The sequence below is a fragment of the Leucopleurus acutus genome (genome assembly GCF_964270905.1).
Source record: "Leucopleurus acutus genome assembly, chromosome: 4".
NCBI lineage: Eukaryota > Metazoa > Chordata > Mammalia > Artiodactyla > Delphinidae > Leucopleurus > Leucopleurus acutus.
This window is the reverse complement of record NC_139146.1, coordinates 149,603,381-149,630,892: the sequence shown is the minus strand read 5'-3', so window position 1 is coordinate 149,630,892 and position 27,512 is coordinate 149,603,381. Positions and strand designations below refer to the sequence as shown.

General features: G+C 40.5%; 1 protein-coding gene across 5 annotated transcripts in view; it reads left to right on the top strand.

Annotated features, from left to right (window-relative positions):
• Positions 1-27,512, top strand: part of HERC3 (HECT and RLD domain containing E3 ubiquitin protein ligase 3) — a 138,922-nt gene that overhangs the window by 21,155 nt on the left and 90,255 nt on the right. For all 5 annotated transcript variants that reach the window (XR_014326163.1, XM_082838085.1, XM_082838086.1 and 2 more), the window contains one exon: positions 23,659-23,818. Coding sequence is in view for 4 of the 5 variants with exons in the window: in XM_082838085.1 (XP_082694211.1) it covers positions 23,659-23,818 (160 nt within the window). In the remaining variant the exon portion in view is untranslated. The remainder of the gene's footprint in view (positions 1-23,658; positions 23,819-27,512) is intronic.

The following is a 27,512-nucleotide window of genomic DNA, read 5'->3' as shown; positions in this document are numbered from 1 at the left end:
AGTGGGAAGCAGCCGCATAGCACAGGGAGATCAGCTCGGTGCTTTGTGACCGCCGGGAGGGGTGGGATGGGGGGGGAGGGAGGGAGACGCAAGAGGGAGGTGATATGGGAACATATGTATATATATAGCTGACTCACTTTGTTATAAAGCAGAAACCAACACACCATTGTAAAGCAATTATACTCCAATAAAGATGTTAAAAAAAAATACAATGGGCCTGTAACAGGATGCTTTCAGTTGCAAGTAACAGAATACTAAGCTAAATGTGGCATGAACAATGAGTACAATTTCTGATCTCACATAAAAAGCCCATAGAGAGGTATTTCTAGGATTGGTTAAACCAAAAGGCACACTGACACCGTCAAGCACCCAGGTGCTTCCCACCTTTCTATTCTGCCATCTTTAGTTTGTTGACTTTCTTACTTGGGCTTGTCCCCTCATGGTCACCAGGTGACTGCCACAGCTCCCGGCATCACATCCTCACACAGCTGTGTTCAAAAGCAGACAGGAAGGGTAGTGTCTTGTGTCACCTTTCACAATGGGGAAACTCTCAGGAACCCCCTTGCGTACGTCTTCTTTAGTCTCATTGGCCAGGCCTGGGTTACATGCCTACCCTAGACCACTCACTGGCGTGCCTGATAAGTGAAATAAGAATCATCTGCTTAGCACAGTCAGGGCTTACTTATCTCCTAGGCCTGGGGCGGGGCCCAGCAGCCTTGAGAGTTCTGGTGCGAGGAAGAAGGGGATGATGGCTGACAGGTAAGCAACGCGTAGCATCTCGTTTCACATTGTGTGCGAGCGAATGCCTTTGAATCGTGGAGTCTACATTTTGCTTCATGTTAGGATCTGTAGTTCCTTTTAGGAACTCAGCACCTTCACGTCTGCTTTTAGAAAAAAACTAATGGCTGTTATCATGAGGCAGTGACTTTCTTTAGTGTTTATTATGTGATATACGATGTGGAATTGTGTATTTCTTGAGTTAGTGTCGTATTCCCCTTTGTATCTTAGTGCTGAGCATGATGTGGTAGGCACATAGTGTAGGTAGTGTTTTAAATATATAAAACGTCTCATGGGTTTTTTATTTTGTTACTTTGCCATGCTGTATATGGGCTCTGGGAGATTGCTAGGGTTAGGTCAACAAAGATTAGAGTGATCTGTGTTTAAAGAAAATCACTGAGGGGCTTCCCTGGTGGCGCAGTGGTTGAGAGTCCGCCTGCCAATGCAGGGGACGCGGGTTCGTGCTCTGGTCCGGGAGGATCCCACATGCCGCGGAGCGGCTGGGTCCGTGAGCCATGGCCGCTGAGCCTGCGCGTCCAGAGCCTGTGCTCCGCAACGGGAGAGACCACAGCAGTGAGAGGCCCGTGTACCGCAAAAAAAAAAAAAAAAAAAAAATCACCGAATTTTAAGGATGAAGGATAAAAGAGTGACTTGAATGGTAAAGATTTCCATTTATTAGGCTTCACAGAACTAAAAGTGGATTTGGTGCCACACAGAACAACTCCAAAGAGAGCTGTAGTAGACTCAGAGGCGTCAGCTCAGTAAACCTTACCAGTTTTACCCGTTTTTAGAAAGACGGCAAAGACTGAGTGGTCTGATAAGTGGCATCACCTGGTCCGTGAATCGGGCGTTCAATTATTAGTGGTCCCTCGTTTAGTTGTCAAACTAATTAAAATCATGAAATGAAAGAGACTCTAAAGTACACCCTTTATGATCCCTCCCATCCCTTACTGCCACACGTTTCTGCAGCAGTAAGTAAATTTCCATTTGAGTATGCACGTCCATCTGTTAATGTGATGGACACGAATCTTCCAGTGCTCAGAGACTTCTTTTTTTCTTCAGAATGTAAGGGTGAGTTTATGTGTAAGTCGGGGGTGGGTGGATGGGAGTGGAGTTTTCTAGTGATGCGTATTCCTTCTTCCTGCCAATTCTCCAGCCCACTAATGAGGTTGTAACATTTGCTGGGCCCCATTTAAAGCCTGCGTTTATTCTTCGAGTGCTTTACCAACAAGGTAAAGCTATGCCACTATGCTGTGTTTTATTGTTAGTTTGTTTTGATGCCAGAAGTGGCCTGTTACATTGAAAGTGTTATTTTCGCTCTTGTGATATTTTTCTCCTTTGGTACCGTCAGCTGTTGAAATGGAAACATTTGCAATGGACTCAGTCTCTCAAAAGGAATATGATTTACCTCATTAAAATTTGAGTGTCTGAGAAGCACAGAGTGAGGTCTAGTCACAATAGTATCTCAGCCTTTTCACTTTTTAAAAATAAATTTAATTAATTTATTTATGGCTGCGTTGGGTCTTCGTTAACTGTGCGCGGGCTTTCTCTAGTTGTGGTGAGCAGGGCTACTCTTTGTTGCAGTGCCTGGGCTTCTCATCACGGTGGCTTCTCATTGCAGGGCACGGGCTCTAGGTGCATGGGCTCATTAGTTGTGGCTTGCGGGCTCTAGAGCGCAGGCTCAGTAGTTGTGGCGCACGGGCTTAGCTGCTCCACAGCATGTGGGATCTTCCCGGACCAGGGCTCGAACCCATGTCCCCTGCATTGGCAGGTGGATTCTTAACCACTTTGCTGCCAGGGAAGCCTAGCCCTTTAACTTTTCTGGGGAGTTGTTCATACTGTTAGGGAGAGAGTTTTAAGCTTCTTTTTCTCATTGCAAAGTCATGTTAGCTTGCAGAGAGTCCTTACCAATTGAAAAACCTGTTTCCCACTTCCAATAGATTTGTGGTCAATTGTACTTTATCACATGAAAGGAATCTTTTACTGATTGGTTTGGAATTGGCCTAGTGCTGTGTGAATAGTACTAATCATGGGCAAATAGATTGTGCTGATGGGACTGCAAGTTCCACATGCTGCCTATAGTCCGAGGCTGTTTGGGCCCAAAGTCAGAAAAAGGAGTGTGGGAGGGTAGGGACCATGATGCCCGGAGGCGGCAGATCCCCTGGCTTCCTTTAAGGAGGTGGAGGCCGTCGTCTAGGCGCCACTGAAAGCAAGAATGTGGGGAAGCGGAGGAGAGAAGGGACAGTTGGAACCGTGAAGACCAGCGCTCGTGCTGAGCTCACCCGGAGGCACAAGTTGAACACTGTTCCCTGCATATGAAGGAGAGACGGCTGAGGTAATTGTGTTTTTGTTTACTGTGAGGTAGCACATGACAGGGAGACCTCGAAACAGCTGGTCTTGGGTGAGAGGTTGGAAGTTTTGTGTCAGCCCATGTTTTACCCATCCTTCTGTTTTTCCTTCTTCACTGAAAGTAGCTTTTGAGGTAGAAAAGCTTTGGTGAATGCCTTTAATATATGCGATATTGGAGACATTCACGATGAAAAATATCTAGTCATTCTGACTATTTCATGCTCTTCCATTGGTCACTGAGGGTATGATTCAGACTGACTGGGTACCTGTCTCCTTTCTTCTTTACTATTCTGATTCATCATAAAGCATCTCACATGGAGGGGAACTCATCTTTAGGTTTCGTACAGGTTTTGTAAATAGCTGCCTCTTTTCTGGCGGGTGCGGGGCCGTGCTCTGCGGCTTGTGGGATCTTAGTTCCCCGACCAGGGATCGAACCCAGGCCCCCGGCAGTGAAAGTGCAGAGTCCTAACCACTGGACCGCCAGGGAATTCCTGACAGCTGCTTTGTATATATCTAAATTGACAAAATGTGATAAGGGGTGGGCCAGTGCCCAGAGAACAATGGGCAATATTTCTCTTTCCTTCCGCCTTCTGTCTCTGTCTCTCTCTCTCTCTGTCTCTCTGTCTCTCTCTGTGTCTCTGTCTCTCTCTGTCTCTCTCTCTGTCTCTCTCTCTGTCTCTCTCTCTGTCTCTCTCTGTGTCTCTGTCTCTCTGTCTCTCTCTCTGTCTCTCTCTGTGTCTCTGTCTCTCTGTCTCTCTCTCTGTCTCTCTGTCTGTCTCTCTCTCTCTCTGTGTCTCTGTCTCTCTCTGTCTCTCTGTGTCTCTGTCTCTCTGTCTCTGTCTGTCTCTCTGTCTCTGTCTGTCTCTGTGTCTCTGTCTCTCTCTCTGTGTCTCTGTCTCTCTCTCTGTCTCTCTGTCTGTCTCTCTCTCTCTCTGTGTCTCTGTCTCTCTCTGTCTCTCTCTCTGTGTCTCTGTGTCTCTGTCTCTGTCTCTCTGTCTCTGTCTGTCTCTCTCTGTGTCTCTGTCTCTCTCTCTGTCTCTCTCTCTGTCTCTGTCTCTCTCTCTCTGTCTCTCTCTCTGTCTCTCTGTCTCTCTCTCTCTCTGTCTCTCTCTCTCTCTCAAACACACACACACCCCAGCACCACCTCTTTGTTAAATCACTTTGAGTACCATTTAACTGCCCTGATTCAGATATTTTGTGTCAGAAAAGCTATTCCAAGTTTGTCCACAGTTTAGAGGCACTGTTAACTTTGGCAGTGATGAGAGGACACACCTGCTGCAGCCAAACAGAGCTGTCTTGAGACCTTAGGACTGAACCCCAGGTGTCTAGCCAGGGGGAGCTTCAGGCTTTAGTGCGTGTGGATGGAACCAACCAGTGAAAGCTTTGTGACGGGAGAGACTGGAGGAAGCCAAAGACTTCAAGACAGATGAATCCTTTTCTGTTGTGTTTTTTTTTTTTTGCGGTACGCGGGCCGCTCACCGTTGTGGCCTCTCCCGTTGCGGAGCACAGGCTCCGGACTCGCAGGCTCAGCGGCCATGGCTCACGGGCCCAGCCGCTCCGTGGCATGTGGGATCTTCCCGTACCGGGGCACGAACCCGTGTCCCCTGCATCGGCAGGCGGACTCTCAACCACTGCGCCACCAGGGAAGCCCCAAACTTTGTTTTAATGAACTATGTACCTTTCATTTTTCCTTCCTGTGGCTGCTACGTGGAATTCATTTCTAGATGGGCTCACACAGCTCCAGCTGTCAGGCATTTGCTTGATGGCTGTAATGATCTGCATGTCTACACGTGTGAAGGAGCTGAGACAGAAAGGTAACCCCTAGAAATCCTGCCTGCTCTCCTGCATCAGGTTTGCCGAATTTGCTTTTGGGGTCTGAAGTATTTGCGGATCAGTTGCAAATGTATTGTTGCTGCTAGGGACCTAAATATATTGAGCATAGATATCCTGAAGTGTGTTAGTTCCCTTACCCAAATGGGTATGAAGTTTCTTTTGTAACCCTAAAACTGTAAGTGTTCCAGAATGAGAAGCCATACGATTACGTCTGTAGTAGACAATTGCACTATGACAGTCTGCTGACTAAAGTGTGGACCCATTCCCCGACCCCGAGATATTTTTGATTTTTAATAATATCTTTATTGGGCTTCCCTGGTGGTGCAGTGGTTGAGAGTCCACCTGACGATGCAGGGGACCTGGGTTCATACCCCGGTCCGGGAAGATCCCACACGCCGCGGGGTGGCTGGGCCCGTGAGCCATGGCCGCTGAGCCTGCGCGTCCGGAGCCTGTGCTCCGCAACGGGAGAGGCCACAACAGTGAGAGGCCCGCGTACTGCCAAAAAAAAAAAAAAAAAAATATATATATATATATATATATATAATATCTTTATTGATGTAACTCACATTTTAAACAACTTACCCACTTAAGGCATACAATTCAATGGTTTTTTTATTATATTCACAGAGTTGTACAGTCAAGTTTAGAGCAGTTTCATCACTCTGAAAAGAAACCCCATAGCCATTAGCAGTCATGCAGCTCTTTCCCCCCAACCCCTAGCCCTTAGGCAACTGCTAGTTTACTTTCTGTCTCTATAGATTTTCTGGACTTTTCATGTAAAAAGAATCATACAGTATGTAGGCTTTTGTGATTGGCTTCTTTTAACTTAGCATAACGTTACAAGGTTCATCAGTGTTGTAGCATATATCAGTACTTCATTCCTTTTTCTTGCCAGATGATATTCCATTGTATAAATATACCACATTTTGTTTATCCTTTCAATTAATTAATACTATGGACGTTTGTGCACAGGTTTTTGTGTTGGTATATGTTTTCATTTCTCTTAGATACCTACCTAGGAGTGGAATTGTTGGGTTATAGGGTAACTCTCTGTTTAACTTTTTGAGGAGCTGTCAACTATTTTCCAAAGTAGTTGCACCCTTCTACATTTTTGCTAGTAGTGTTTGAGGGCCTGAGAGTTTTTTAAAAATGCAGATCTGTTTCTAAGAGTGCCTACCTCATAGGGTTGTTGTGGAGGTAAATGAGATAAAACATAAAGCACTTAAAACAGTTCCTGGCACACAGGAAGCAGTCAATAAGTGTTGGCTATCTTACTGTTACTGATACAGTGGGTACTCCATGTAGATAACAAGTTCAGAATCAATGCAGTGTTTCTTTTTTTCATTGTGGTGAAATATACCTAACGTGAACTTTACCACCTTAGCCATTTTTCAGTCTCCATTTCGGTGGTATTAAATACATTCATAATGTTGTGCTGTCACCACCATCACCACCATCTATCTCCAAAACTCTTCATTTTGTAAAACTGAAACGATGACTCCCCATTTCCTCCCCATCCCCCCAACTACCACTCTGTTTTCTGTCTCTCTGAATTTGACTACTTTAACTACATACTTCATATAATCCATTTTGTAGCAAGTGTCAGAATTTCCTCTTTAAGGCTGAACAATAGGCCAATCTATGACATACTGCATTTTTTTAAAATCCATTCATCCATCAGTGGACATTTGGGTTTCTTTCTCTTTTTAGCTGTTGTGAATAATACCTCCAAGAGCATGTGGATACAGATCTCTTGGAGACCCTGCTTTCATTTCTCTTGGGTATATACCAGGAAGTGGAATTGCCAGATTTTTAATTTTGGGGGGGGAACTGCCATACTGGTTTCTGTAGGGGCTGTACCTTTTTACATTCTCACCAGCAGGGCACAAGGACATCCTTACCATCGCTTGTTATTTTCTGTTTTTTTGATAGTAGCTATCCTCATGAATGTGAGGTGGTATCTCATTGTAGTGTTTTTTTTTTTTTTGCGGTACACGGGCCTCTCACTGTTGTGGCCTCTCCCGTTGCGGAGCACAGGCTCCGGACGCGCAGGCCCAGCGGCCATGGCTCACGGGCCCAGCCGCTCCGCGGCATGTGGGATCTTCCCAGACCAGGACACGAACCCGTGTCCCCTGCATCGGCAGGCGGACTCTCAACCACTGCGCCACCAGGGAAGCCCATCATTGTAGTTTTGATTTACATTTCCCTAATGATTAGTGATGCTGGGAATCTTTTTGTGTGCTTATTGGCCATTTATGTACGTTCTTTGGAGAAATGTCTATTTAAGTCCTTTGCCAATCTTTGAATTGGGTTGTTTATTTTTCGTTTTGTTTTTAGAAATTCTTTATATATTATTCCCGTACCAGATATGTGAGTTGGAAATATTTTCTCCCATTCTGTGGGTTGCCTTTTTTCCTCTGTTGATAATATCTTTTGATGAACAAAATATTTAAATTTTAATGAAGTTCTGTTTGTTTTTTTCTTTGGTTGCCTGTGCCTTTGGTGTCCAAGAAATTGTTACCAAATCCAGTGTTGTGAAGCTTTTCAGTGCAGTGTTTCTTAATATCAGAATCACCTGGCAACTTAAAAATTACAAATGTCTGTTCTTCTTCCCTAAACTTTTCTGATTCTGGAAGCTGGGACGGACTCAGGTATATGTATTTAGAAAAAGTTTCCTAAGGCATTTCTGCTGCTCACTTTCTGTTGTGAATCACTGCCCTAGAGACTCCACTCTGGGTGTTAACTCCTAGGAAGCTTTCCCTAGGCCCTCTCAGGCTGGCTTTGTTACTCATCCTTTGTCCTCTCATAATGTGCTTTGCCCATTTCTGTCTTTGGATTTACTTCATTATAATGAAATCTTTAAATCTGCTGTTATAGACTTTGGGTCACTTTGGATGGATAGATGAATGAATGAGTGAAGAACTAGCTCTTTATCACTCAGGGCACCTCGTGGAGGTTACCTCTTCCAAGGAGCCTTTCCTAACTCTCTCTCCCCTCCACCACAGGCTGGATTAGATGCCTCTCACGTGGGCTGCTTTTAGCAGTCTGCGCATGTGTCTTTCATTACACTGTGCTGTAATTTCATTACACTGTGCTGTAATCTCATTACACTGTGCTATAACGTCAGTTCATATGCCTTGGTTGCCTCTTCAGTCAGAGTGAACTTGAGTGCAGAACTAATCTTATTTCTTTTTTGACCCCTAATAAAATATCTTGTATATGATAAGCTCATACTTTTTCTTGGTGTACTTTATTTTTAACAGCTCTATTGAGACCCCTAATGTTTCATTATCTATCAATTTGAATGGCTAACATTAAAAAGACTGACAATACCAAGTGATAGTGAGAATGGGGGGCAACTAGAACTTTTATAAACTACTGGTATGAATGTAAAATGGCACGGTCACTGGAAATCACTGGAACAGCGCTATTGAGATATAATTTACATACTGTAGGATTCACCAATTTTAAGTGTACAATTTAATGAGTTTTGAAGTCATGGAGAATCAGGTAACCACCACTGCAATCATGAAAGAGAACATTTTTTCATCCACCAAAACTTCTCTTATGCCCTTTGTAGTCTATTCCATCTCCACACCAACTACTTTCCCTGTGTCTACGTTTTGTCACCACAGTTTTTTGTTTTGTTTTGTTTTTTAAATTTATCTTTGGCCACGCTGTGCAGCACGTGGGATCTTAGTTCCCCGACCGGGGATCAAACCCATGCCCCCTGCAGTGGAAGCGTGGAATCCTAACCTCTGGACAGCCAGGGAATTCCTGTCACCATAGTTTTGACACTTCTAGAATTTTACACAAATGGAATCCTGCATGAGGTAGCCTCCTGTGTCTGGTTTCTTAGAATAATGCTGTTGAGGTTCTTCCTGTATTGTAGACATCAGTAGCTGGTTTGCTGAGTATTACTCCGTTTTATGGATATACCACATTGTTTATCCGTTAACCAGTTGATGGACATTTGGTTTTTTTTTTCCAGATTTGGGCTTTTTTGAGTAAATCTGCTGTGAACATTTGAGTACAAGTCCTTGTGTAGACATATGTTTTCATTTTTCTTCAGCAGATTCGTAGAATTGGGATTGCTGGTTCATATGGTAAGTGTATGTTTGACTTTATAAGAAACTTCCAGATTTTCAGTGACCGTACCTATACCGGCAGTTTATAAAAGTTATGGCTGCTTCCCATTCTCACCATCACTTGGTATTGTCAGTCTTTTGTTTATTTGTTTGTTTATTTATGGCTGCGTTGGGTATTCGTTGCTGCGCGCGGGCTTTCTCTAGTTGCGGTGAGCGGGGGCTACTCTTCGTAGCGGTGCGCGGGCTTCTCACTGCGGTGGCTTCTCTCGTTGCAGAGCACGGGCTCTAGGTGGGCGGGCTTTGGTAGTGGCTAATGGGCTCTAGAGCGCAGGCTCAGTAGTTGTGGTGCACGGGCTTAGTTGCTCCACGGCATGTGGGATCTTCCTAGACCAGGGCTCGAACCCGTGTCCCCTGCATTGGCAGGTGGATTCTTAACCACTGTGCCACAGAGAAGTCCCAAGTCTTTTCAATTTTAGCCATTCAAATTGATATATAATGGAGTCTCCTTGGGGTTTTAATCTGCATTTTGCTAGTGACTAATGATCTTCAGCAACTTCTCACATGCTTATTTTTAGCCATTCATATGTCTTATTTTTGGCAAAGTATATATTCAGATATTTTGCCTGTTAAAAAATCAAATTGCTTGTCCTATTTTTGAGATGTATCTTGAATATATAAAGAACAATTACAAGTCTTTTATCAGAGATACATTTTGAAAATATTTTCTTTCAATCAGTGGTTTTCCTTTTCATTTTCTTAAGTGTCTTTTGAAGAGCAAAACTTTTTATTTTGATGAAATCCAATTATCAGTTTTAGCTTTATGACTTATGCTTTCTATGTCCTAAGAATTTTACCTAACTCAAGATTACAGTGAATTTTCTCCTAAATTTTCTTCTTCAAATTTTATAGTTTAGCACTTACATGTAGACCTGTGATCCATTTTTTTGTGTATGAATACCCAGTTTCTAGTACCATTGTTGGAAAGACTTTATCTGCCACTGAATTACCTTGGCACCGTTGAAAACCAGTTGACCATATGTGTGGTGGTCTATCTCTAGACAGGGTTCATGTTTTGCATATGGATATCCAGTTTTCAGTACAGTTGCTGAAAAGACTATCCCACACTGACTTACCTCGGCACCTTTGAAAACCAATTGGCCATATGTGTGGTGGTCTATCTCTAGACATTCTATGCTTTTAATGTACATGTCTATCTTTAGTTCTACACTATGTAGATTACTGTAGCTTTATACTAAATTTTCAGAGCAATAGTATAAATCCTCTAACTTTTTCAGAACTGTTTTGGCTATGCTAGGTCCTTGGCTTTTGCATATATATCTGAGAATCAGCTTTTCAGTTTCTATCAAAAAACCTCCTGGGATTTTTATTAGGATTGCACTGAATCTATAGATCAATTTGGGGAGGATTGACATCTTAATGATACTGAATCTTGTGATTTATGAACATGGTATATTCTCCATTTTTGGGTCTTGTTTAATTTTTCTTAGCAATATTTTGTACTTTCTCAGTGTACAGGTCTTGTACATAGTTTGTCCCTAAATTTATGTTTTTGATGTCATTACACATGATATTTCTAATTTTTTGTAGTTTCTAGAAATATGGTTAATTTTTTGTGTATCGATCTTGAATCACTTTGCCAAATTCTCTTAATAGTTCCAGTTATGCTTTTTTTGTAGACTCCTTAGGAATTTCTACATAAATGACAATGTCTATAAATCAAGTCAGTTTTATTTCTTCCTTCCCAGTCGGTATGTCTTTTGTTTTATTTTATTTTATTTTTTGCCTTATTTTACAGATTGAACTCTAGTACAATGATGATTAGAGGTTGTAAAAAAAAAAAAAAGGACATCCTTACTTTGTTCCTGATTTTAGAGAGAAGGCATTAGTTTTCACCATTAAGTGTGATGTTAGCAATGGGTTTTTCTTGGATGCCTTTTATCAAGTTGAGGAAGTTCTCTGATATTTATTCATTTTGTAAAAAATCATGAGTGTTGAATTTAGTTAAATGCTATTCTGAACCTATTGAAGTGATGGTATTGCTTTTCTTTTTTCTTTTTGGGCTTTTCCTTTTTGTCTGTTAAGATGGTGTGAAATACATTGATTATTTTTGAGTATTAAACCAACCTTGCACTCATGGAATAAATCTCACTTGGTAATTTTTATATATTGCTGCTTCTGATTTCTAAAACTTCTATTAGGATTTGTGCATTTTATGTTCATAAAGATTATTTTATTTTCTTGTAGTGCCTTTGGTTTTGTTACGTAGGTAATGCTAGCCTCATAAAATGAGTTGGGAAGTGTTTGCTCTTCTGTTTTCTAGAAGAGTTTGTCTATATTATATACAGGTTTATTAGAGGTTATTATTTTTTACTTAAACGGTTGGTCGGATCACCAGTAAAGCCATCTGAGGCTACAGTTTTCTTTGTGGGGACATTTTTAAGTTACAATTTCAATTTTTAAAGGAGATGTAGGACTAATTAGATCATCTGTTTCATCTTCGGTGAGTTTTCATAGTTTGTATCTTTCACAGAATTTGTCTACTTCACTTAGGTTGTCAAATTTATTAGCAAAAAACAGTTCACAATGTTCCCTTATTATCCTTTTCATGTCTGTAACGTTTCTTTTCCTGATATAGGTAATTTGTGTCTTCTCTGTTTCCTGGTTACTGGCTAGGGGTTAATCTGTTTTATTAATATTTTCAGAGGAAAAGTTTTGGTTTTAGTGATTATTTTTAATCTTTTTTGGTTTTCTTGGTTTCATTGATTTGTGCTTTTATATTATTTCCTTTTGTTTACTGTGTTTAATTTACTGTATTTTTTCTATTAATGCAAAATTTAAACCACTGATTTGCCACTTCTATTTTAATAAGTATTTCATGTTAAAAATTTCCTTTAAGCATCACTTTACCTGTATTCCACAAATTGTAATTGGATGTTTTTATTTTTATTCAGTTCAAAATATTTTGTAATAATTTCCCTTATGATTTCTTCTTTGACCCATAGATTATTTAGAAGTGTGTAGTTTAACATCCAAATATATAGGGATTTTACTGATATTTGTCAGTTAATGATTTCTAGTTTAATACCCTGTGGTCAGGGTACATATTTTATATGATTTCAGGCCTTTTAAATTTATTCAGATTTGTTTTACGGCCCAGAATGTGGTCTATCTTGGTAAGTACTCTGTGTGCAGTGGAAAAGGATGTGTGTTTTGTTGTTGATGGATAGAGTGTTTTATAAATGTCAGTTAGACAAGTTGGGTGATAGTGTTGTTCAGATCTTCTGTATATTTATTGATTTTCTGTTTACTTGTTATATTAGTTACTGAGAGAATAGTGTTAATCTTTTTTTTATTATTTTATTTATTTATTTATTTTTTGCGGTACGCAGGCCTCTCACTCTTGTGGCCTCTCTCGTTGCGGAGCACAGGCTCCGGACGCGCAGGCTCAGCGGCCATGGCTCACGGGCCCAGCCGCTCCGCGGCATGTGGGATCCTCCCGGACCGGGGCACGAACCCGTGTCCCCTGCATCAGCAGGCAGACTCTCAACCACTGCGCCACCAGGGAATCCTTAATCCTTGACTATTATTGCTGATTTGCTTATTTCTTCTGGCTCTATCAGTTTTGCTATATGTATTTTAAAGCTCTATTATTAGGCATGTACATATTTAAGATCGTCAGATCTTCGTGATGAATTGTTCCTTTTAACATCATGAAATATCATTCTTTATCCCTGATAGTATTCTTTGTCTTGAAATCTACCTTGTCTCGCATGAATATAGCAAGTTCAGCTTTCTTTTGATTAGTGTTAGCGTGGTGTATCATTTTCCATCCATTTGTGCTTTATTTTTCTGTGTGTTTATACTTAAAGAGGTTTTTAAAAAAGACTGCGTAGAGTTGGTCTTGAGCATCAATCCAATCTGACTGTCTCTGTATTCTGATTGGAGAGTTTATATACACACGTTTTTAAAAGAAAATGGACAGAGGACTACAGTTCCATAGATAAAGTAGATAGATCTCAGTGCAGGGATGTTTGCCTGCTGTGATAAAAATTTACCCAATCTGTAAACATCAAGTGGGATTAACTATCTTTAGGAAGCCCCTCCAGAAGCATCTCATCTTGCATTGTGATTGCACAGAGATATTGTTTATAAGGTAGCATATAGTCTAAAATAGTCAGTAAGCAATCTGCAGTCTTGGAAATGGCCTCCTGTTGCTACATCACATGAAAAAAATTTGAGTTGTTGAAAAAAGATGTGAATAAGAGAGGGAAGTGGTAAAAAGTCCTTTTAAAAAAACTTAAAAATTTTCCCTGTTACAAAAGTAATACATGTGTATTGCTCACAGTTTAAATACCCATAAGCAAGAAGCAAGTAAGAGTGTTTTACTCTTTAATTCTACCACCCTGAACAAAAAACATTATTGCCTTGAAATATATCCTTTCAATATTTTTTAAACATCAATGTAATTTTCAAATGGAGTCACACTGTAATACTTCTTTGTACCTTTCTTTTCCACTTAATATGTCATGAATATTTTTCCATGATGATGTTCATACTGATCTATATCAGTCTTTCTAATGGCTGCATATTTCAATTTTATAATGTATAATCTCAATTTCTAATTTTTCTCTGTTGGTAGCAATGCAGCCTATAGTATTCCTTTAGGATACATTTGTAGAAATTCGACTGTTGGATTAAGGAACATGCAGAATTCTAAAGCTTCTGGAATATTGTCAAAACGCTTGCCTTAAAGTTTGTACTGAGTGGACGTATACTAACATCAGGTGTCTACTTTTTTGGGAGATACGGTTTGGATTTGTATCATAACTTCAATTTTCTGGGCTTTCATTTTTTTCAAAAAGCTAATCAACTTGTGATTGCTATAACTTTGATTTAATCAAAGATAATTTTTACATTTACTACAGTTTAAATGGTGAGTAAAAAATACTTTTAACACAGGCTCTTGGAAAAGAAGTGGGGTGGAAAGTATTTTGTTGTGATTGCATAGTTAAAACATGTCAGCATCTCAGTGTATTTTGTGATTTCATATAGAGGGTTTTTTATTCTCTTTTGGGTCATCCATGGGTTTTCGCTGCCTTGCAAGGAGGCCAAAGTTAAAAAAGTTGAGCTCTAAGGAGGTAAAGTAGTGCTAGTGTTAAGTTAATATATATATTGCGGCCCCCGTTCCTTGGTCCAGGGCTCTTGAAAGCCTTGTGAATTTCTAAGTGATGCGAGTACTAGGAGCGTCTTTTTTTTTTTTTTTCCCTACGCTGTGCAGCTTGCAGAATCTCAGTTCCCTGACCAGGGATTGAACCCGGGCCCTCGAAATCCTAACCACTAGGCCACCAGGGAATGCCCCATCTTTTGTTCTAATGAGGTGACTCTTGTTGGGCCCCTGGGTGGGTCCTGGTCACCAGAAAGATCCAGCCATGATTAGAGGCTTGGCATTTTCAGCCCTACCCCCCCATTCTCCAGAGGGGAGAGAGGGTCTGGAAATGGAGGTCATAACTGATCACACCTATGTGAGGAAGCCTCATGTAGTAAAGGAGACATACAGGTCTGGCTTGCAGGAGGAGGGGGCAGGGGGCAGGGGCGGTGTGGCAGGGTGGACTGGGCTGTCTTAACAATGTTCTATTTGTATTAGGAAATCCAGTGCAGATTAATTTATTTTCTAAATGGATTGGTCTTGGTTTTGTCACTTCTCTGATTCATGTATCTTTCGAAAATGTTTTAGTTTCTCCATTCCCCCATAAAGGGTGATGATGCTTTGAAATACCCCTGAACTCCTCCAGTGATTTGAAATAACCAGTTTGTTTTCCCCTCCTTATTAGGAATTATAGCACCGTAATGTGTAATTTTTTTTTTTGGCAGTCATTTGAGACATCTTAAAGCCTGACTTTGCATTTTGATACTAGAGACTTTATATATTCAACAGGTGTTCCCCAGCATTTCTTTAATGAGAGACAGTCTTCCTGGAGCTTACACTTCAGTTCTTGTAGGTACCCAAGCAGGTGCTCCAGAGCTGTCATTGTACAAAAAGCAAAAGTTTTGTGAAGCAGAAAGCATCCATGGTAACCCGTGAGCTGAACTTTGGGGGACTGTTAATATTTTGTGCTGAGGATTAAGATTCCAGTCTTTTTGGAGGCGTCTTGAACTATCAACTGGTGGACTTGGGCATTTAACTATACCAAGTTGTATATGCCACTGTATCACCGCTGCAGTGGTCCCTTCTGCTTTTAGGGTTCCCTCTATCAGAGCTGTGAGGTAGCTTTCTAATTTACCATCTTTCTCTATTAAAATCCTTTTACAGCATTAGATTATGCCATAGTTGGCAATTCTGAGTTCCTAAAAATAACTGAGTCACTGCAGCTGATCTTATTCTGACTAGTGAAGTGCTAATGACTCAGAAACACAAAGTCTTCTCCCTTCCCACTGCCTGTGACAGGCCTCCATATGTTTTAATTGACTTAGTGATTTTGGCTTATTGCATCTAAATGCATACATGGTAAATTTAAATTTATGGCTTTAAAAAAATATTCTCAAACATGTTTCATAGTGTATAAGTGTTTTCAGGCTTTGTGTGTGAACATTAACGCCCAATATTAAAGTCACCTGGCCCTGAACTGAGAACTACTACTCTGAATTTTGTTGTAATTAATCTTTGTCTCTGACTCTTTAGTTAAAAAGATTTGGCTTAATGATTGTTTAAACTTGGACAGTCAAGCATAGGATCAAGCAAATAAGTGTTTGATATGCTCAGGTAACTTAAAATGAAGCATCAGCTGCTCAGAGATACTGCCCACAGCCGGGAATCCAGCTCTTAGGTTAAACACAATTGTAGTTTGAACATTTGTGGGAAAGCTACACCTTTGAATTTTTTTTTTTTTTTTAATTTAGCCAAGTGGAACAAAGACAGTTTGTGAACACACACAAATAGCAGGAAAAAAAAAATGTTACTTTAAAAGTCAGACTCTGGGTTTCTAGTTCCAGGCAGAACAGAGTAAGCACATTCCTTCCTGTCGCTCCTACTGAATGCAACTGTAAAACCTTGATACAATGCATGGAGCAGCTATTTGAGTGCTCTGAAAGGCAAATAATAGCAGGTGGATTGGGACAGAAGACCAGAATGCGAAGTACCACTGAACTGGCAATGAGTTTACCATTTTCCCTTTCTGGTCTTCCTGCCATTTGGCCCAGAGGCAAGCACAGCTTTGGAAGTACAGTATGTAGGCTAAAAAGGGAGCCCCAGGAAATCTGCAAGTATCTGAGAGATCTCAGAGAAGGAGGAGCTTGGGAAAGCAACTCCATATAGTTATCTATGAGCTCTTGGGCTCATCCCTGAGCTGTTTGTGTGGATCTAATCCTACTTAGCATGTAAGTGACTTTGAGAATTTACCTAATAGACCACCACTCAGGTTCCAGACTGGCCACTGTGTGGCGCATGCAGGACACAAATCCAAATAGCATGCAAAGGCTTTGAAAAATAAAACAAAAGTGTTACCATTCTCCAGAAGATTTAAATAAGACCCACAGTCGTATAATATTCAAAATGTTCATGATACAATCATACCCAGCATATGAAATCCCAGGGAAATCTCCACTAGCATGGGGGGAGACAACAGATGCTAATGCTGGAATGACATAGATGTTGGGATTATCTGATGAAGACTTTATTTAAAGCAGCTATTGTACAAATGTTCCAACAAACTGGCTCAAAGTGTTGTGAAACAAATGGACAAATGAAATTCTTTGCCAAGAAATAGATGATATAAAGAAGAACCAATACAATAATCAAAATGAAAAACTCACTGGGTGGTTTCAATAGTAGAATGGAGATGACAGAGGAAAGAATCAGTGAAGTTGAAGATAAATCAATAGAAATTGTGCAAACTGAGTAATAAAGGTTAAAAATATTGAGAAAAATATTAACAGGATTTCAGGGGCTTGTGAGACAAGAACAGAAGGTCCAACATTCATGTCAGTCCTAGCAGAAGAGAAAAAATGTGGTGCTGAAAATGATAATGGCTGAAAAATTTCCAAAGTTGGTGAAGGACATAAATATACAGATTCAAGAAGTCAGTAGACCGAGCAACATACATCCAAAGAAACCTACACCAAGACAGATCATAATCAAACTTCTAAAAACTAAAGACAAAGAAGATACTTGAAAGCAGCCAAAGAAAAACAACATATTACCTATAGGGGAATGTGGATTTCACCCCAGAAACTATGGAGGCCATAAGTGGCACAGTGTTTTTAAAGTGCTGAAAGAAAAGAAGTCAACCCAGAATTCTATATTCAGCAAAAACAAACAGACAAAAAAAGCCTTCATAAATGAAGGTAGAACAAAGTCATTTTCAGATGAAGGAAACAGCAGAAAATTTACAGCCAACAGACCTGTACTAAACAATAGTTAAAGGAAGTTCTTTGGATAGAAGGGAAATGATACCAGAAGGAATATTGGAACATCAGTAATGAAGGAAGAGCAACAGAAATAGTAGATATCTGGGTAAATATAATAGACTATTCTCTTCTTGAATTCTTTAAAAATATTTTGATGATTGAAATGAAAAATTATAACATTGTGGTAGAGTTTTCAATGTATGCAGGTGTAATATTTAAGATTACTATAACTTAAAGGGGAGAGGGGTAAAGAGACCTATATCATGGGAAAGTTTCTGAATTCCACTTGAAATGGTAAATTATTGATTTAATTAGATTTTGAACAGCTAAATATATTGTAATCTCTAGAGCACTCACTTAAGTAACTATACAAGGAGATATAATAAAAACCACAGTACAATAAAATGGAAAAGTAGAAAATGTTTAATGCAGAAGAAGGCAGGAATGAGGAAAAAGAGTGATGAAAAACAGGGAAGAAACAAAGCAAATAATAAAAAGGTAGATCACGAATCCAAACATATCAATAATTATATTAAATATAAATAGTCCAAACAAAACAATCAATGCAGAGATTATCGTATTAGATTTTTAAAATAACCCAACTGTATACAGGAAGGTTAACTACCCAGTCCTGGGTATTTACTCCAGAGAAAGGAAAACTTATTCTCACACAATAACCTGTACAAGAATGTTTATTGCATCTCTGTTTATAATTGCTTAAAACTGGAAATGGTGCTTTGTGGTACATCCATAATACAATAGAATACTACTCACTAATAAAAAGGAAAAACTGTTGATACATATGACAACCTGGATGAATCTCAGAGGCGTTATATTGAGTGAAAGAATCCAGTTTTAAAAGGTTAGGTACTATATGATTCCATTATGTGACAGTATTGAAAATATAAAACTGTAGTGATAGAAAGCATACCAGTAGTCCCCAGCAGTTAGGGATGAGGAGAGAGTGTGACACAAGGGACTTTTCTGGGTTGATGGAACTGTTCTGTATCTTGATTGTGTCACTGGTTATATGTGCTTAAATTCATAAAATTGTACACGAAAAAAGGTCAATTTTACTATATGATAATTTAAAAAAATTTTTAAAAAGCTGACACTGATTTGAGTGCTTTGGCTCAGGAATGAGGTAGAATTCCTTTCATGGAAGTAACTTTTTGTTAATTAGATTTAAACAAATATATTTATTTATTTACGTGGCTGTGCCACGTCTTAGTTGCGGCATGCAGGGTCTAGTTCCCTGACCAGGGATTGAACCTGAGTCCCTTGCATTGGGAGTGCGGAGTCTTAACCAATAGACCACCAGGGAAGTCCCGGAAGTAGCTCTCTTATGGGAGGGGGTGGTCACTTTAAAGTGAGTTGTGATCCTGCTAGGCATAGTCCAGATCCCCCAAAATGGTTAGATGCAAATAAGAAAGTAGTTGGAATATGGCTTGGGATATAGGACCTTTCAGACACAGAAGCAAAGAAAATGAGGGAGAGTCTGGCCAAGTTGTGGGAAGCCAGGGGCCCCAGAGGAAAGTTGGGCACTAGGAAATTCTCTTTTTGGGGATCTGCAGGGAACTTGGGTTATATTCTATCAAAGATGTGTAAAGAAATGAGGGAAGCTAAGCTGGATTACCTAAGGCTTGTCCTGACTCACTTCTAAATTTTCAGGTTTCTGTGATATTTATATGCCCTTTGACTTTTTCTTTTAAATGTGTGCACGTGTATCCGTGTATGTGTATATTTTTATAAATAATTTAAAAAATGTAGATAAAAAGTATAAATAAAAATGTATGTTTAGTTAAAAAAAGGAGACATCTAAGTGATGGAAGTCTAAGCCCCTTTGTCATATTAACTGCTGACACTTAATTTGATTTTAGCTTTATGAAAAATTTACTACCAAATATTGATCACTGATTTTGTATATGCTGTGTACTTTCCACCCAACTGCTCATGCTGTTAACTGCAAACTATTGGATATATTTCTCATCAGAACAGACAGCAAGAGGAAAGAGTCTATTTCCCATTATCCACAACTAGACTCTTCACTTCGTAGTTACTGTTACTGATTTAAAATCCGCCTCGCCCTTTTCCACGAGGGAAGATGATACAGACTTGTGGGTGTCATGGGCTTGGAAGTCAGAAAGACCCAGGCTCCAGTCCTAGCTCCACCACTCATTTGTTGTGAACCTTGGCCAAACTACACACTTATTCTCAGCTGGGGCTTATTAGAGAGCCATCACCTCACAGGATCGTTGCAAGGATTAAGTTCATATCAGCATCCGTCTACCCTCCAGGCTCATATCGTCCTTCTCTGTTACCACCCTATGATGGTTTACTGCCCAGCTTACTGTTAACGTGAAAATACATTAAAAAATTACCACGGGGCTCAAAAGCCAAGTAGCAGTAACCCTGATAACATACGTGCAGTTGAACTGCTGACTCGCTGTAAGCAGCATTTCTGCCCTGTTACCTAGGCTTGTTCAGAGTCGATAACCTTAAAGACTTCTAAAGACCTTAAAGTGTTTCTCTGAGAGGATCAGAGATAAAATATACTTTTGTCGTCAAAAAGTGCCAAATATTTCCTTAGCGTGTTTAATTATTTTAACGCGTGGGTTGAGGTTCTGCCATGATCTGCAAAATATAGTGTACGTACGGTCTTGACAGAATGAATCAGAAGAGAATGCATGTGCGAATGTGCACTGCAGCCTGAAGGTTCCCAACTGGGGCAGGGGTGTATTCAGTGAGAGGTGTGAATGCTGCATTCCCAGTCGACCCTAGGGAGAAGATTCTAGAAGAGGGATTAAAGTTTCACCGGAGCAGACCACTAGTAGGAATCAGATGAGCTCGGTTTTCTGGCTGGGAGACATAAAATAAATTGGACTTGATGCAACTATTGGTTTAATTCTCCACAAATCTTTGCATTACTGAACAGTACCTCTGCCTTCGGGGCTGCAAGTTGTGTTGTGATCATAGTGGGAGTTCCATGTCTGTTTTGGTGGCTGATATGTGATGGAACAGGGATTGGTTTGCCTAGGGCTTGACCAGACTGGGAGTAAATGGTAATTGGAATCTAGACGTGGCTTTTTTTTTTTTTTTTTTTTTTTTTGCGGTACGCGGGCCTCTCACTGTTGTGGCCTCTCCCGTTGCGGAGCACAGGCTCCGGACGCGCAGGCTCAGCGGCCATGGTTCACGGGCCCAGCCGCTCCGCGGCATGTGGGATCTTCCCGGACCGGGGCACGAACCCGTGTCCCCTGCATCGGCAGGCGGACTCTCAACCACTGTGCCACCAGGGAAGCCCTAGACGTGGCCTTTTGACACTGCTCAGCCATGGTAAAAAAAGATCAAGAGGGATGCTATTGACGGATACCGAGGTAAGGAAATCGGTGGCAGACCAGAGAGTGTCCTGTCAGACCGGGGAGACACTTATTAGTGTCATGGGAGGTGGTGCACTCACTTCCAGGCAGGAAAGGCTAATGGTGGACATAGGTCAGGAATTGGGGGGCAGGTGTCAGTCCTAGCCGAGGTATCGGGCCAGGCGCTCAGGCCCAGGAGAACATAAAAGCTGCCCAAGTCCTAGAACTATGGCACACTTGAGATTTGGTTAGGGGGTAAGAATCTGATTCACCTGAGCTATTTTGGTAAGAGTTTCTCAGTTTTTCCAAAGTAAAGACAGGACTGTTCTTAGTGTGTGGGGCAAGGCTAAGCTGGGAGTTAGGGCCTAATGGTGAGTAGAGGGTAAAGGAGACGCGCAAAGGAACGGCAGGAGTTACAGTTCGTTCAGGAGATTTCTCTGACGTGAACATGTTTTCCGCTGCTTAAAAATTTTTTTTTTTTAAAGTAACATTTATACCAACTCTGTTCAGGTCCAATAGCAACTCCCTACCTCTCCTGTCCCCATCCTTGTCTCACTTGTAGAGGCCATCACTTTCAATTCTTGAAGCTCTTTTTGTTTTTGTATTTACCTTTATATTTCTAAATGACATGCTTATAATGCTATTTCTTGATTTTTTTTTCAATGTTGGACATAACCTAGAGGCTTCCCACTGGGGAAGATTAACATGCTTTTATATTCTCCAACCACCCTTTCCTCTTTCTCACCCCTAGACGCTTATCTTTTCCTAAATAGTTGATTTTTTAAGTCAATTAAGTTTTTAACTATGTAAATTATATTTATTTGGTTATTATGACTTTATGTACCATGATCACTCTTATTTCCTATAAAACATTGTGTTTCCTGGAGTTATTTCATTTTTTTCATTTGTGTAGTAATCTCTATTCTCTGACAGAAGTGTAAAACTCATAATAGTATAAACTCATCAGATTGTATGCCATTTTTCACTTCGGAGACATCCCTCCAACTTTGCTTCATAGGCTGCTACGTAGCTGTCTTGGGAATATTCTTCACCTTTTAATATGTAACATTCCTGTTTCCTGGAACCTGAATCTTCCTTTGTTTTGGAGCCATGATGTTAGGTAACTAACTGAGAAAGGCAGCATGGGAGATAAAATATTTTGAGAGCCTTACATCCCTGAAAAGTGTTCTTCTCCCCTTTCCTCTCATTTGATTCATGGTGGACTGGATATGGAATTCTCGGTTGGAAGTCATTTTCCTTCAGAATTGAAGGCATTGCTTTATCGTCTTTCTAGTTTTCAGTATTGCTTCTGAGAAATATGCCATTTTGATCCCTGTTCTATTGTATATAAACTGTTTTCCTTTCTAGAAACTTTTAGAATCTTTTTTCTGTGTTCTGAAATTTCAACTGAAGTGCTCTAAAGTAGGTTTTTATCAGTCTTTATTCTGAAGTTTTAATAGGTCCTTTCACTGTGAAACTCATGTCCTTCAGTTATGAGCAATCTTCATGTCTTTCTTCTCTGAAATTTTCTACTTTGTGTTTTTTCCGTTCTTTTTAAATTTATTTATTTAATTTATTTATTTTTGGCTGCGTTGGGTCTTCATTGCTGCGCACAGGCTTTCTCTAGTTGCAGTGAGCGGGGGCTACTCTTGCGGTGCGCGGGCTTCTCATTGCAGTGGCTTCTCTTGTTGCAGAGCACGGGCTCTAGGTGCACGGGCTCAGTAGTTGTGGCTCGCGGGCTCTAGAGTGCAGGCTTAGTAGCTGTGGCGCACGGCCTTAGTTGCTCTGCGGCATGTGGGATCTTCCCGGACCAGCGCTCGAACCCATGTCACCTGCGTTGGCAGGTGGATTCTTAACCACTGCGCCACCAGGGAAGCCCTCCATTCTCTTTTTAAAGTTCTTATTTTTCCGTTGTTGGACCTCTTGGAATAATCCCCTCATTTCTTTCTTTTCTTGCCTTTTCTGTTTCTTAGAAAATTTCAGTTCTTACTTCCCATCCTGCTTTTGAAGGTTTTTCCTGTAAATTTATGCTGCCATGTGTCCATTTTCCAAGATAACTTTATTTTTTGAATGTTGGAATGTTCCTTGTCTTCTTTTATTTTTCTAATGACTTAATTTTTTTTTCTGTTCCCTGCATGACCTATTTTTCTTCAGAGTTCATTTTCTTCTGTTACCTTTGCTGTTTAACTTTTATGTTAAAATTTCCTCATGTATATGTTGATGCTTGGCCAGTCTTTTATATTAAGAGTGAGGTACTGAAACGTGAGTGGAGCTGTGTGTGGGCAAGTCTTAACTAGCGGGAAGCTGGACATTTCATTGGGGGACCCACAAACGTCAGTAGCTATGGGTCTTTTCTTTTGGGCCAGTTTTCTCAGAGAAATCCTTCTACCTTCTGGCTGGATAGGTATATAGAGAGAGATTGTGTTCTGGAACTAAGGGGAGAAAGGTGTTTTTCTGGATGGGGGAGGTCTCATTGTTCCCAGGCAAAATTTCACTCAATCCCACTGCTTTTAGTAACATGCCCCACTCCCACTCACATTGGGGCCTCGCTGGTTCCACATGTCCGAATAGTAAGCCTTCAGGCATCGTTCTGGGGAGAAGCAGCAGGCACAGGGGGTAACATCTGGTGTGTGTGTCGCTCCAGGCATGTGTGCTAGCCAGTATATCTGGGTTTCAATGGATACCTTTTAGAAACGGATAAAATCTTTATAAATATACAGATGTAGTGGTTCTCTCTGAAAAACATAACTGCCTAGGAAGCTAATTCTGTGTAATTCCTGTTTCTGGGCTTTACATTTTCCTCCTTTGTTTTTTTTTTTTTTTTCCTTCAGAGCAAATTGGAGCTCTGGCAGATCAGCATATTGTCCACGTGGCGTGTGGTGAGTCCCACAGTCTGGCCCTCAGTGACCGGGGCCAGCTGTTTTCTTGGGGTGCAGGGAGCGATGGTCAACTAGGACTCATGACTACCGAGGACTCTGTGGCAGTACCCAGGTAAGACTCAGTTGCTGTAAATATCATTTCCTGCTAGTTTCTTTGTTAGATTCCTTGGTTTGGGTTCTGCTGTCTTCTTTTGATTGCTGTTTCCTTTGTGTCACTGTCATGCCTTATACTGTTATAACACTTGTCACAAAAATTGTCATTCTTTATAGAAGTGTCTGTCTCCAGTTAAAAAACGTGAGTTGTTCAGGAACTGTACTTTATTTATTCCAGTAGCCTAGTTGCTGGCAGAGTGTTTGGAACTCAATAATGTTCGAATAAAAAAACACCTTTTCATATTGCTGGACTTACAAACCTTTAACTTAAAATTGCAAACCAAAAAGAATTATTCAATGAGTCACTTTAATATAGAATCACAAGGCTGACCTGATACTCTAATAACAGGCCAAATTACCTTAAGCATTACCAACAGCTAAAATACCAAATATACATAAGTTGTTTAACACAAAAGTACTAATACAATGGTTTTTATTCCCTTAAGTATTTACTTAATTCTGAATCTTAGATGATTTGGCTAAATACATAACAGATGCTTCACCAATAAGTAAATGTCTAAAATATTGAAGTTACTTTCAGGTGGATGTTTTAGAGAGGGGGCATCTCTGTTTGTTGAGGGTTCTTAATGATCAAAGAGACCACTGGTTTATTTCCTTCATTTAATTCCTGCTCCTTTATACTGCAAGTGTACAACATTCCTTGTATTGCAGTACTTGTCACATTCTTTGCAATTTTTAATTTAATAACTATTTTTCGTACAGAGCTGGGAGCTCTTGATGCCAGGAGACCTGTATCATCCATTTTAGCATCTCATTGCTAAGGGTGCTCCAGCACACGCATTGCTCAGTACAAGTGTGTTTATTAAGTGCTTCTCCTCCCCTGCCCAATTATTGTCCCTTTTAAAGGACAGTGCATTCTTCTTCCTCTTCCTTTTTTCCCCTTAGATTTTTGTCTCTTTAATCAAAAGCTGTTTTGGGGAAAAGAGGAACAGGGAGGTAAGAATGATTTGATTCCATTTCCTGATTTAGAACAGGTAATGTCTTGGGTTCATTACTTGCAAAAACTAATTTGGGGGGGAAGAGGGAGAGTAGAAATTTAAAAAAGGGGGATGTTATATTTTACGAAATTGTAGTATTAAGGAAAAGATTTATAACATTAATGACAAAAGTATTTCATTCGTTGATGTCCAAAGACTCAAGAAAAGCTGTTTAGTGGCATTTCATTTCTAAAAATGGAGTAATCTGTGTCAGAGTAGCAGTTTGTTGTTATTTTTATTAGTCACGTCTAAATTATGGATGACTTCTGAGGGTTTAGTTTGTATATAATTTCATATTATAACTTAACTAAATTCATGAATTCATACCTTAGTATTGTGGACAGTCACATAGATTCGAGGTCGTACGGACTCAGATTCCAGTACTGGCTCTATTACTTATTAGGTGAATGACCTTGGGCAAATTGTTGCACTTACCTAGGCCTCGATATCCTAACCTAAGAATGGAGTTACGTAGTAGTGTGTCCCTTTACAGAGTTATTGGGAGGATGCAGTAAGACGAGTAGGTAACACAGGATAGCTTGTGCGTGTGTGTCCCGCTTTCTCCACCTGGAGGGTATAACTTCTTCTTGTCTGTCTTGTCCTTTTGACCTGCTTCCTCTCTGTAACTGTGACTGTGGAGGTGGTATGGAGGGTAACGGTGACCCATAAAGGGAGGAGTGTGGGGAATTTGAGTGGAAGCTGGCCAGGAAAAAGGGCTGTTGCCGCATAAGGTTCTGAGACACTGGGACCCAAGGCAATAGTACATTTTCCAATTTAAAAAACTAGTGGGCTTCTACAAGCTATGGATAGATGCAGCAATTTGGACAAACGTCCAGGGAATTATTCTGAGTGAAAAAGAAGCCAATCCCAAAAGGCTACCTACTGTATGGTTCCGTTTATATAACATTCTCAAAATGACAAAATTGTGGAAATGGAGGGTAGATTGGTGGTTGCCAGGGGTTACGAATGGGGGAGGGGAGGAGTGGTTATAAAAGTACAACAAAAGGAATCCTTGTGGTGTTGGAACCATTGAGTATGGTGCTGGATAGCTGAGCCTACACAGGTGACACAAATACTACAAACTCAGAAATGAGTACAAATAAAACGGGAAATAGTGGCCTGGCCAAAAAGTTCGTTTGGGTTTTCCTGTAACATCCTATGGGAAAACCTGAATGAGCTTTTTGGCCAACCCAAACATAAATGAGATTGGTCGGTTATATTAATGTCAGTATCTTTGTTATGATACTGTACTGTAGTTTTGCAAAATGTCATCACTGGGGGAAACTGGACAAAGTGTACAAGGGATCTCTGTATTATTTCTTACAACTGCATGTGAATCTATAATAAAAAATAGTTGGGTTCTGTTTGGTACTAAATGCATATGTGAACTCTATTTTATACATTTTTTTAGATCCGAGAAAATAAACCATTAACAAAAGCAACATCTACCTATCACTCTAAATCACCCCCTCCTCGCCTATTGGATGTCTGTCTTCTAAAATGCCCCTTCCCGAAAGTGTGCCCATCTGACTCCTTTGTTCCCACGGCATACACTTAATGAAGAGGAAAACGGCAACTTGTGAATTACTGAAATAGGAAGCAGCAGATATTCTCAGGCTGTCCACCTCTGTTGGGCAGTGCCAAGCATGAATTTTTTCTTTTAATTCTCACCACAACCCTGTGAATGGGTACTGTTCTTATCTCTGTCTTTGACATGAGCAAGCAGAGCAGTGGGATTTAAAAGTTATCATGTGGGGCTTCCCCGGTGGCGCAGTGGTTGGGAGTCCGCCTGCCGATGCAGGGGACACGGGTTCGTGCCCCGGTCCGGGAAGATCCCACATGCCGCGGAGCGGCTGGGCCCGTGAGCCATGGCCGCGGAGCCTGCGCGTCCGGAGCCTGTGCTCCGCAACGGGAGAGGCCACAGCAGTGAGGGGCCCGCGTACCCTAAAAAAAAGTTATCATATGATCTTCCTCTTTATCATCCTAGGGAATCAGAGTTTTGGAGGCATTGCCCTTCTTAATTTTTTTAAATTATGGTAAAATACACATAACATAAAATTTACCATCTTATCCATTTTAGAGTGTACAGCTCAGTAGTGTTAAGTATATTCACGTTGCTGTGTGACCAATCTCCAGAACTTTTTTCTCTTGCAGAAATTTAACTCTGTACTCATTAAATGACAACTCCCCATTTCTCCTCTCCCAGCCACTGGCAGGCACTGTTAGACTTTGATTTGTATGAATTTGACTAGTCTAGATATCTCACGTAAGTGGAATTATGGAGTATTTGTCTTTTTGTTACTGGCTTATTTCAGTTAGCATAATGTCCAAGTTTCATCCATGTTGTAGCATGTGTCAGAGTTTTTGTTCTTAAAGGCTGATGAATATTCTGTTGTATGCATATTCCAAATGTGTATACCTCATTTGTTTTTCTAGTCATCTGTTGATGGACACTTGGGTTGCTGCCACCTTTTGGCCATTTTGAATAATGTTGCTATCAATGTGGGTATACAAATATCTCTTTGGTATCCCGGCTTTCAGTTCTTTTGGATATATACCCAGAAGTGGGATCGCTGAATCATGGCATTGCCCTCATTTGAAAGCCATTTAGATACTAGCCGTGTTCTTAGGGATCTTTCTTCTGTAGTTTACTCC